Source organism: Mercenaria mercenaria, chromosome 17 (genome assembly GCF_021730395.1).
Source record: "Mercenaria mercenaria strain notata chromosome 17, MADL_Memer_1, whole genome shotgun sequence".
NCBI classification, from domain to species: domain Eukaryota; kingdom Metazoa; phylum Mollusca; class Bivalvia; order Venerida; family Veneridae; genus Mercenaria; species Mercenaria mercenaria.
The window spans coordinates 65,018,524-65,030,644 of NC_069377.1; the positions used below are offsets into that span (position 1 = coordinate 65,018,524).

Here is a 12,121-nt window from a genome sequence, read left to right on the forward strand (position 1 = left end):
TTAAATAGGGGACTTGATCTGTTCTAAGAGTTTCTATACATACACAGTTGTTACCATTCACGACTCAGTATTGTCATATTATTTAAGGTCAACAAAAGACTTATGGCCCTGTTGCATATTCTACATAGAATGTGCACAATTTGTGATCAGTGGTGGAGACATAGGCTGCGCACAACTCACACATCTTTAAAAATACAGATTTTAGTTAAACTTAAAACTGCCTCATGTTTCTGCTGCTGATAAATCTTATAGCAGGGTCACATCATCACTAATGTTGTCTTTTTGCCATCTCAAAAGTGTGGTGCGTCTTCCAACTTTTGTCTGTGACTAAGACATCGATCAACAATATTTTTTAATCAGATTAAAGAAAAAACAGTAAAACGTTTTAATTTACCTTATGATGTCCACCACTTAGGACTACTATTCTACTTAATCCTTTTAAAAGTGTTAGTGGAAAAATTGAAGCTTTATCAAAGCCTAAGTGTTTTTCTTCTAGTCAACAATCAATGAATCAATGAACATTTGTCTGAGAAAACCATATAAGTAATTGGAAAGCAAAGTTTTTTTGTGATTTTGTCTGTTTTTGATGTTTTGTGGATAATGTTGATTACTTCATGTTAATTTTTAGAAATGTTTTGACAAAGTAACTTACTATTATTTTACAGAGGAAAACTTTCAAAACAAACAGTGTCCTAAGATTTTGACCATGATGCAAATAAATGATTTTGATTTACTGATTTAATGAGAGCTGACATCAAAATTGAGAACAAAGTGCTTGTAAATCATTTGCTGAAAATATCATAGAAATCTAAGTTCTGGTTGGGTTCACCAGTGTAGGAAATGCATTAAGAGGAATGTGAAATCCCCCTTTACCATTTACAAGGGCACTGAGAAAGGTAAAGTTAGGCCCATTGACCTCCCTTTGAACAACAAGTTAATTACTTTTACCACAAGTTATTCTCACAACTGAAATATGGATTTCTGCTCATTTTTGTTGATGTGACTGTTTTTTTCTTGTGTGCTTTTTTGCAGTCTTACACAACTTGCTTGAAAATTCACTTACCAAGAAAAACTTAAAATAGTGAATTTGTTATTATTCTCCAAAGAAAACTGAACAGCTGTGTAAGAAGCCATTACCAGGCAAAACATAATAAATTCTTGCTTAATGAAGACCACACATTTTGTAAAAATTCTTGCATTCTCTTCAGATTTTGGCTACTGTTAAATGAGAAAGGAATTCCTATCAATGTCTAGCCAAACAACATCAAACACCCAAAACAACATTCCAAGATGCCATGGTGAAGCATTAAACTCCACAATTATTGTTACTTCCAAAACCTGAACGCCAGTCTTGAATTTTCTTAGTTTGCTATAGCTCTTTATGCTACAACTCTGTTTTTGGTACTTTCTTGGGGACACTGTCAGCTTTTTGTTGCTGTTTTTTAAATCTTTGTTAAATGTAATCTTCCTCTAATTAAATGTTCATTCAATTTCAGTTAACATTTTTGACATTCAAGTCAGTCATGTGACCAGAGTGAAATTTCAGTTGTACTTTATTGCAGTTTAATATACTGAAAGAAGCAAAAAAAATTGTCTTGTTTCCATGGTAACAAACCTTTATAATTCTGGTCTGATGTATTGCAAACTTAACAATTTTACAAGGATAAAACAAGGAATTATGCAAAAACCTGTTACCAATCCGATAAAGCCTTAATAATGTCATTTTCATAGAAACCATTATTGAGTTTTATGTAAAAGCATTGAAACAAGATGCTTTGGTAATCGAGCTAGTGTAATCCGATGTCATTAGAAACAATCATAATAAGACTTGTATGCAGCATTATGTTCCATTTATGCAAATGCAGTATTTTAATATTCAGATTATTCTATCTCTGTAAGGATATTATCACCATTTTGTGTACCCAAGTTTTTTATAGCCTCCACCATTTGCCTATACATTGCTACAGAAGCACATCATTCTGTCATGGGTCTGATAGCTTTGATAGTGATAACCTGTGTTCAGTAAGGGGGTAGCGGATTCTGGGGCTGGTGGAGTTAGAGGCGAGGCGGGGGCATGAATTTGTATGGTGTACGAGTTTGTTTGGTGTTAATAAATTTACAGTTATTCAGCTACAACACAGGGTGTAAGGATATATTTTTACGAAGAAATGTGAGCCACTTAAGCATACACAGACATTGGGTAACAATTTCCATCAATCATTGGTCTCTGATGTAACTAACGTTGGGCAAGACACAACTAATTTTCAAACCAATAATAAAAATAACCACAGCCATGATATTTATTTTTGTGCATTTTGTCTTAGAAATCACATAGCAAGAGACCATGATTTCATTGTAAAATGAATGTGACTTGCATCAAAAGCCTGAAACTTGTCAAGCATACAGAAGAATGGCAGTGGGAAAAAATATGTACCAATTCTCCAGGCAAGGCACACTGAAGCTGAACCTACAAGGGACCTTGATTTAAAGCTACTTAGAAAAACTTTTAGCAATTCTTGCAACATTTTTCAGCTAAGTAATGGAAGTCAGTCGGGCTCAAATTGTTCCATGATCCTCCATATTCTATGTTTTACTGACAACATCCTCACATGATTCTGATGTCCTGGACATTTTGTCTTCTGTATGGCAGAAAATAATTGCTGGTATTGACAGATAGTCTGATGCACTATCTATACATTTCCTATCTCACTTTAATAGTAGAATAAAGCTACTTCTTTTCTGTTTGGGGGGTTCTTTAACTTCTCATACACCCACTAAAATTGTCAGCTCTGGTTCAAACAACGCAATTAAAAACTCCCTTGAAAAATATATAAAAGTCCTTTCAAACAAAATTTTGACATAAAATAATGCTCCCCATGAAATCACATTAAAGTGTCTGGCTCACATATTCCTGGTAAAAATGAAATTATGTCAAAACCTTCCAAACATTGTATGTATTGTGAAAGTGACTCTGTGGAATGATTTTCAATGAAAATTAGTCTACCTGTCATACTAATAATTTCACAGTATGCCAAAAAAGTCACAAAGATTTATTTTCCAAACCCACCCACTGTTAGTTTAGAGAAACATTGAACAAGATCAGCAGTTGATTATTTTTTCTGTTACTTCACTATGCATGATATTATACACTCATTGTTTGATCAGTAAAACATGGTTTTTCATAAATTGCAGCTTTATTTGGCATGATCCAGAAATAATTGTTCATCATTTTAAAAGCCTCTTGGAGTAGTTGTCTGTACCTTTAAAAATGTTGACTTAAAAATGTATAATTGACTGTGTTAGGTATTTGCCCATGAAACTTGAAAAATGATATTTTTTTTACTTAGAGATATTGTGCTTTTTTGCTAACTATGATATTCTGAATGTTTTAAAACAATTAGTCCACAAACATGACAAATGAAGTATAATTTGAATTTCAGAAAATTTTGGTGTCACAAAAATATCTGAAATTTACAACATATATGACCGTATCAAAATCGTGTTTTTACTCAAGATATTTTAAAAATTTAAAAAGTTCCATTCACCACCCTCACGATTGTTCAGAATGATTTTTATCAGGAATTGTAGCTTAAATAAAGAAAAAGAAGCGAAATTTGTTTAAAAATTAATATATTCTTAAAATTGATCACTGACATGATTATGAAAAATATCCTATAAGTATAAAAACAGGGTGTTTTATTCAGTATAATATACTTTTTTCTCATTGTTTTTCACTTCTTTTCATTATGTCTAGATGTCCCATATTCAAGTACCCTCTCTTCTGTCCCATATAGTATATACATATATCAAACTCTTTGTGAATGGAAATATTCAAAATTTTTAACCAAACTGTGAACTTGTAGCTTTAAAATCTTAATAGGGTAGACAAAATAATCTTGCTACTTGGTAGATAAAATATTTCATCGCAGGAAAGACCGTTGTATGTGTCTTGATTAGGAATGAATACCGCATGGAGGTGACAAAAGCACAAATACTTCAAAAACCGATCCATTTATCAAACATAAACCTAGAAGAAATGCAAACAAGTGCATCGTAAAGGGGTGAAACCTGCAGAAACATATTTTTATCAAGTGCATTTTAATTGAAAACACTTAACACTTTGTAAGGCAATGCATTTAGAAAATGAGCCAGAAATAAACAAGTGGAAAAACACAAACAAACATCTATCAATCAAGCAAGTCTGTGCATGTAGAAATAATGCTCATTTTTCAAGCTTGTGTTCCTTATAAACATGTATTTTGCATTACAGTTTTAACTTAAAATGTTTGCTGAATACGTTAAAATTAAGTTAAGTATTTTAAAATACTCCCTGAATTAATTACTTCCCTTGATTTCATATTAACAAGCATTGCTTTAGTTTTCTCCCTTTTACTTCTTAACAATTTATTAGGGCAGTGTTATGTGTTTTTTCTATGTTTAACATCATCCTTAAAACACTGATACATATATCTGAAAATCTACTTTATTAAATCTTATAATGTTCTTTTCTATTGTGATTTAAGATGAATCCAGATGTCTAACAATGCTCTGCAGAATCTAGTGTTACAAAATACAACCAGTCTGTCAATGCATCCGAGTGTCTTTGAAACAAAAAATGAAGTAATTTCAAAGTCCGGATTTCAAAATATACCTGCATTGACCAAATAGCTACTTTTATACACATCAAAGGACATGACATTTTGACAGTGTCCTCGGTATAAACATGTTTTAATGCTTATTTTGTAAAACATATCATACCTGTAAAAGGTCCTTTATCAGTTTTCACCATTCTAGCTGAATTCACCAGTCCTGTATTCTGAATGTCTCTGTTTCAGGTTTATCCTACACAAATGTTACCAGACTGCTACAGAGGTTAAGAAGTCAAGTTGTACAGACTCTGGACAGACCAAGCTGGGACAAGTGTGGTCGTCCACTGAACGGGTATGCTGTACTCAGCGGTGGTATAAGGATGTGTGCAAGATATAGACAATCACATTCCTCCTTTGTGTATGGTAAGACATGATAAATATGGCGGAGAGGTACAGCTTTTGGTACTCTACTCTAGAGTATATCAGTAACACAGTTTGATAGCAGACTCCACAATCCATTCATATAAACCGGCTACTGTTTCTGATTTTTCGGGGTATTTTATGTATTGTCTGAAAAAAAAGTTTGTGTACAACTTCTGAAACTTTATTTCTTCAATTCGCTGAACTAAAGAAATACAGTTTCACCATCCACCAAATAACAGCCTGAATTTATCTGTCAGTTCTTAATTCTATTATAATAAAGAAGATGGAAGTTAGTTGCTGTTAATTCTCAAATAAGCAAGGGTTTGATGTGAAATAGCTGTATTACTACTGAAATGTATACAGTTAAGCATAACTTTTATCATCATGTTTTAATGAATGTGTTAAAATGAAAATAAACAATGCCCTCTTGTGTATAATTGTTCCATATACCATGTTTTATTGCTCAGATACTACGTGATATTTAACCACTCAGATTAACAACCTTCTGGTTCAACTCTAGTGCATATGATGATAAACAACATAAAGGCACTGATTATTTAATAATTCTAACACTACCTGATTTACTTATAATTATCAAACAAGGAAGACTGAAACTGTGTGTTATTTGTACATCACAATTATTAAGTCATAGTGTCAAACATAGCAGTGCATCAGAAAAGAAAACCATACAAAACGGCAAATATTTTGTGACTATTTTCAAAGATGTAGGTAATATACCTTGATAACAAGTTAAAATAGAAATAATATATCTCATTTAGCAATCTGCTCTCGAATAAAATCATTGTTAATCGTTCAAATGCGTGCTATTATTATCACTTAGGGTGCATCCTCATGATATAATTCCTTCGCACATGAACTCCAAACATTGATTTTATTCAATGACAAATCACTGTTTGGAATATATTATTTCTAAAATTTACAAATGATTTTAGCCTGATATTTCTACACTATGTATTTTCAAAATATTGATGGAGGATCTGTGGTAGAATAGTTAAAGTTGTTTCAACCTGACCCTCACTGTTGTGGGCTTTAGCATAATACCAGAGGTCTGCTTCTTTCATTTGTTAATCAGCTTGCTTACAGTCAATGTTCTGGCCTGTGTCTAAATGGAGGATAACTTACTGTCTTCCTTCACCATTCAACTTTAAAAGTTGCCACATGAATGTTTGCATAAACTGAAAAAAGACTGAACACTAATAAATATTATTATAAATTCTTACCAGGTGAAGCCCTGTCTTTCTACCTGTCACGTCTTCTGCGGATGGACAATGTTCCAGCTGTAATACTCTCCAGGACTAATGCTACCTCCTCTATGTGGAGAGATGTCAATATCAGCTCTCTATCCTGGAAGGAAGATAAGGTGGCTGCACTAATACAATGGATTGACAACATTAATTCAGGATCAAGGTAATAATATATCAAAACTATCATTAAATGAGATCTTATATAACTGATATAAGGTATTATAGACATAAACATACATTGTGGACTAATTTTTTTGCAGTAATTTATGACCAAAGAGCTTAGTTTCTAAGTTTTAGATCAAAGGAAAAAAGAAACTCATTTGGTTCTGCTTCAGTATTTCAAATGCTTTAGTATCATGATCTAGTGTCTGACACTTTACCATTTCCTCTTCTGATCTTTAGATATTGATAATTTAAAATTACACAAATCATACCAGCCAGAGATGTATGGCTTTACACTTTAAACTGTGCCTTCTTTAGGTTCATTTGCTTCTTAAATGTATAATTAAAACCATATATATTTATTTCAGTTCCAGAGCATACATTCCGCCAATCATCTTAGAAGCCTACAGAAAGGGCACACCTGTCACTAGTCATGTGATCCATACATCCAGCCTCCTCAGCAGAAGTCCTGCCCAAATTGCCGAGGTTGTCCAATGGGGGACAATGATTGTATTTGATTTTCTAACAGGAAATTATGACCGGTATTCTCTATCTCTACTTCTTACACATTTTAAAACTTAATTTTCAAAATGTTTATAATTTTGCCACTTAAGTGTAACCAAGGATACAGTTGCTCACTTTAAATCATTCTATTTTGCCACTCTTGATGCAAAATAGATTAAATTCCATCCAGCTTATTTGTAGGAGCTTAGTGGTTTTTCTTGGTTGACCTTAAAATATGCTAGCAGTGGCATCTTGGACCTTTCACCATCTTTTAAGCTGAAAATGTAGCATCCTATTTACTACTATATTATTTCTATTAATGCAAAAAAAAACAAACAAATCTCTTCCTTGCAATTCTACATTATAGAGGTGTTTTATGTAACAACTAGAAACTATTCAAATTATTAGCTTACATCGTATTTCATACCTATACTGAGATTTACCTCAATACTGATGGGAAACTAGAAGTAAAATCTTTTAGTATTTAAGTCATACAATGCTTCTCTCCCTTTATTACAGGGTTGCCAGTATGCAAGATGCAGAAGAACGAGAAAATGATCCCAAAATTATTGAAGAACCTATACGTAATCTTCGGAAAGCATCTCAAAATGGCAAACTTTGGCTTATAGACAATGAAAGTGGCCTTTTTGATGCATATGAACTTCTTAAGCCATACCATAAAAGTTCCCGTTTTACAACATTCCATAACAAAATGCTGAAAACAATGTGTGTCTTTCAGTCATCTCTAGTCAAAGCATTGCAGAAACTTTCTGAACAGCCCTCACCACATAAAAGACTTTTAAATTTTTCCCGCTCTTTTGAGCCATTGATAGATGAGCTACCAAAAGATAATCTTTACAAGCTGTTTGCAGAAACATTTGATAAAAGACTGGCTCAAGTGATGGAGTGGGTACAGCATTGTAAAATAATTGATGTTGGTTAGTAAATGTGGAGAAAATGTGTGTGTACACAACTCCTGTGCTGTCAAACAGAAGGTGACAATCTGATTCTCATTAACATGACATTTTTTTGTGTCTTCCAGGAAAAAATCCATGATTTAAGTGCCATGGAAAGCAAAAAAAAAACAAAAAACAAATAAATTTGTGCAATAAATATTAGAAATAAAATATTTCAAATTGAATGATAAAAGTACGAAAGCATAACAATTAGTAAGTTATTGAAAAGGGATGTGGAAATTCATCTGAAACCTGGTTTTTCAAACATTTACTATTTTTTAGTAACAGTTACCTTGACCTAACAGTGCCTTTGACAAAACAATCTTCCAACCTCTCTATCCTATAAAGCTACCAAATTCCATCAAAATATCATCTCACTCCTAGCTGAAATCATATTTCTCTTAAGTAATTAATATTGTACAGCAGCCCCAAATACTGTCCAAAGCTAGTTCTTCATATAAGCTTGCTATACACCAAGTTTGGTGACAGCATGTCATTATCTTAACTGAGTAAACCAGAAACCACCTTTATGAAGATTCCAGCATACAAAATATATTCTACTTCAAGTTACTGTGACCTTGAGCAAAACTTGCATCTAAATGATGCATTCTTTTTACCAAAAAATAGCAACAACAAAAGACTGAATGCCATGCAGTACCAAGATTAGAATCACTACCTGTCCGCTGCCTTCTAAAACTCTTACATTGCAAAAGGTACAATAGACTAATGTAATTAGGTTGAACTTTACCCCACTGACCCTATGTACAATCCCAGCATTGATATTTCTGCAAGCTACCTACAGGCGAAGTTTAACTTAATACAGTCTAACCTGTACTAACGGTCACCTCCGATCAGCGGTCACCTCCGTTTAGCGGTCATTTTATGACGCCCACGACGGATTTTCCTCTATTTTATCACTTTATTCAGCGGTTACCTCTCGTCCGCGGCCAGCGGCCACCAAAATTGCCTCCCAACCGCCGTATTTGACCCCTTTCAGCGGCCATGTTTCTTCCAAAACAAATTATTTTTAGGCGATGATCGCCGACGATACCCGATTTTTGAGAAACACGTCATTGCTTAGTCTCGGGTGACTTCACCACAAAGAAGCCAAAATGACATGAGCTTATCAATTAAAACTGATAATCAAAGGTGTGATCCACTTTTTGTTCCGATCAAATGGCCAGTAATTTTCAGCAATTAGCGCGTCACCTCGTGTCAATTGTGTTGTTCACAGTTTGATCTCGGTTAAAGATAATACTGGATATCTAATTAGTAGCATACTATTTGTGATTCTTTATATTTCTTTCATCAAAACGCTATTAAATTTATACGAAATTTATTGTGTTTGAAAGAAATATAAACCACTCGATCTTTTACGGAACAAAACGGCAATCTTAGATTTTAGCGTAGACAGTAAGCGCGGAGAGTAGCTTCCCTTACCAAAATGGCGAAAATTGTAAACAAACTTGTTTTGAAGTTGGAAAATTGTCTGTAACAATTCTTGTTGTTAAAAAATCACGCTGGAGTTTTAGATTGCTTAGAAGAAATTGCAAAGGCAAATGCACGTCAAGGTATCTTGGTAAAATAATAATAGAAACTGAAAAAGAAATGGGCCTAAAGGCTAAACTGGTCGAAAGTCTAAAAAAATACATATACTGGCTGCATCTCCAATCAGCGGTCACCTGGCTTCAGCGGCCAAATTGTCTGCTTCCCCTGGCTGGCTGCTTAACACAGGTTAGACTGTACATCAATCTAAACAAAAGTTATTGAGCAGAACCTACAGTGTTTCCATTTGTGTCCTTGACCTTGGCTCCATTTGCCTGTAATGCAATCTACCTATAAGCTATCTATAGGCCAATTTTCATTTCAATATCTGATCTCCATCTAAACTTAAGTTACTGAGCAGAAATGAAAAACTGGCTACATCCAGCTTCCATCCCACTCAACAGCTTTGAAAGACTTGGTTAAGAGTGAAACAGAAAATTTACTGCAATAATTATCAAAAGCTGTTTAATAATTTGTTTCCATATTGTGAAGTAATTTGCATATCATATAAAACATTTGTTTCAATCTTTTGGCATAAAAAGTACACTAACATTTACATACATTTAGTACAAAGCTTGAACACAAGTAGGGAGTAAACAAAGAATTAATGATGAAGATTGTCATCTTCTCCAACATGTGTCAATTATCAGTATTTAACAATATTTCATACCAAATTGTAAAGATGCCAAAAGTCTTTCCTTTGTATAGGGTATATCAAAAGAAACTGACTAATTCTAAACTTTTCTCTCCATTAAAATGACAAGTCTCATATCCTCCAGGCACCCCTAATTCATCCCACAAGAGAAAACATGTTTCCCCACTAAATGTATTAAAATTCACTTCTCAAGGATCACAAAATAAAAATCCTGTGTGGATACAGAAATGAATTAAATTTTGCTGTCAGAAGATGTTATTTGATTATAAACAGATTACTGAATAAGTACTTATAGTCAACATTTCAGAATCTCAGATTTGCTTTGATCATTATAAAATGTTCTTAGACATGACAACTTCCCTGCTTGAAAATCTGCCCTTCAAAGCATCCTTAGTGAAGGGATTGCCGTGATTTCTTTAATAACAAAAATGGTAATATTTCCATTTATGAGTGTATTTTCTATTCTCAGTATGGTCATATTTTAACATCTGGCTGAAAATCTACTTGATATCTAAATCATTTTTTAGAATAACAGCTTTAATATTTTTTTTATTTTCATTTACGCTGTTTTAAGAATTTTGACACTAAGTAAAATATTTTAAGTTTAAAACTGTTTATAAAGCCAAACAGTTTTTTTGTTGGGAAATAGTGAGTGGGTGCTTATTTGTACTGACACTTTCAGCACTGCATTATAATTCTGAAATGAGTGGAATTAATCAGTTTCTTTTGGACATCTCAGTATTTATGTCATTTAAATTTTGTTTGCTTTAACTGATGTATTTGTTCAAATAGTTACAGGCCACGGTAACTTAATTGTTTTATTACTTAAGGCCACAAGAATACTACCCATAAACAAACCATTTTTGAAGTTCTACGGACATTGAACTCCCTGGTATTTAATTAAGGCAGTTTTATCTTTTAACTTATTATCATTACAATTCAAGGGAAATGAATAACCAAGAATTTAATTATACCTGCCTTAGCAATTTTAAATACAGTGCAATATTTTTTACTTTGTATGTCAGTGTTTTGTCATGACTTATTGTAATGACTGTTTGTTAGTAGTGAGGCACATACACTTTGTTAAAAATGTTGTTTCTTTCTTATTACTGAGTCATCTCAAATGCTTCTGAATAGAATAAAATTATTGTCTACTTTGATTTCACTATAATACCGATTTTTAAAGTACTTTATTGTATCTTGCATTCAGCTATAAAGGATCTTAAAGGAGTCCATTTTCATTTTGGATTTATGAAGTTGAATAAAATAATAAAATGGGAGGCTCTGTCAAGAATTTTATCATTTTTATTCAAGGACTTGGATTCACTACCGGAAAACACACATGTAATATTCTTTTATCACATGTTAGCTTTTTTCCACCGAAACATTGAACTTTTTGTCTTTCTGTACCTTTTATAGACAAATTCAATTCGACAGTGTCTTTTATACTTGAGGGACTGTCAATGTCAAATCATTAAGCTAGTTTAATATTAAAAGTACCATACAACTTAATAAAAATACAACTAAAAATACAACAGGAACTTTGAAGAAATTGAAATTTCACACATACTTTCAAACTGATGTCATGAGAGATTGTTATTTTGTAAACTTCCTCATGTTAACAGGTAATGTCATTCATTTCCTCAACTTACACTTTATCTTACATTTGAAATAAAATTACTTGACTAAATTTTAGTAATTCTTGAACAAGAGAAATAAGTATTTGTACAGAATACAAAAAAAAAATGTAAGAGTAGTCTCCCTGGAATGAGCCGGGGCCAACATATCAAGGAATGATTTTTGCACTTTAACATGTTGCGTGCATGGGACTTCATTCAACATGTTAGTGCCAAGTTACTTGAATATTCTTCCATGCACATAAAAAGGTATTAACCAATTGAGAAAAATGAAGTAAAATCTTTTATTCAAAAGCCTAAGTCAGTAGGTGGTCTATATTTCATTATATAGATAGTCAAAAAGGCAGAATTAGACAAATATCTGACCTTTTTGTTTGACTTTGAC

At 32.9% G+C, this 12,121-nt stretch overlaps 2 protein-coding genes across 7 annotated transcripts in view; one reads left to right on the top strand and one right to left on the bottom strand.

Annotated features, from left to right (window-relative positions):
* The window catches only part of LOC123537234 (uncharacterized), a 437,951-nt gene extending 431,571 nt beyond the window's left edge, over positions 1-6,380 (bottom strand). The window contains exon 1 of one of the 3 annotated variants that reach the window (XM_053528446.1): positions 6,254-6,360. The gene's annotated coding sequence lies outside the window, so the exon portion shown is untranslated. Of the gene's footprint in view, positions 1-6,253 lie in introns of all 3 variants that reach the window. The other 2 variants (XM_045320884.2, XM_045320885.2) reach the window with 2 other exon arrangements.
* Positions 1-11,259, top strand: part of LOC123537120 (four-jointed box protein 1-like) — a 38,859-nt gene extending 27,600 nt beyond the window's left edge. For all 4 annotated transcript variants that reach the window (XM_053528441.1, XM_053528444.1, XM_053528445.1 and 1 more), the window contains exons 3-6: positions 4,836-5,012; positions 6,257-6,440; positions 6,808-6,981; positions 7,463-11,259. In XM_053528441.1, coding sequence (XP_053384416.1) covers positions 4,836-5,012; positions 6,257-6,440; positions 6,808-6,981; positions 7,463-7,886 — 959 coding nt within the window. In that variant the 3' untranslated portion in view covers positions 7,887-11,259. The remainder of the gene's footprint in view (positions 1-4,835; positions 5,013-6,256; positions 6,441-6,807; positions 6,982-7,462) is intronic.
* Positions 11,260-12,121: the final 862 nt, after the last annotated feature.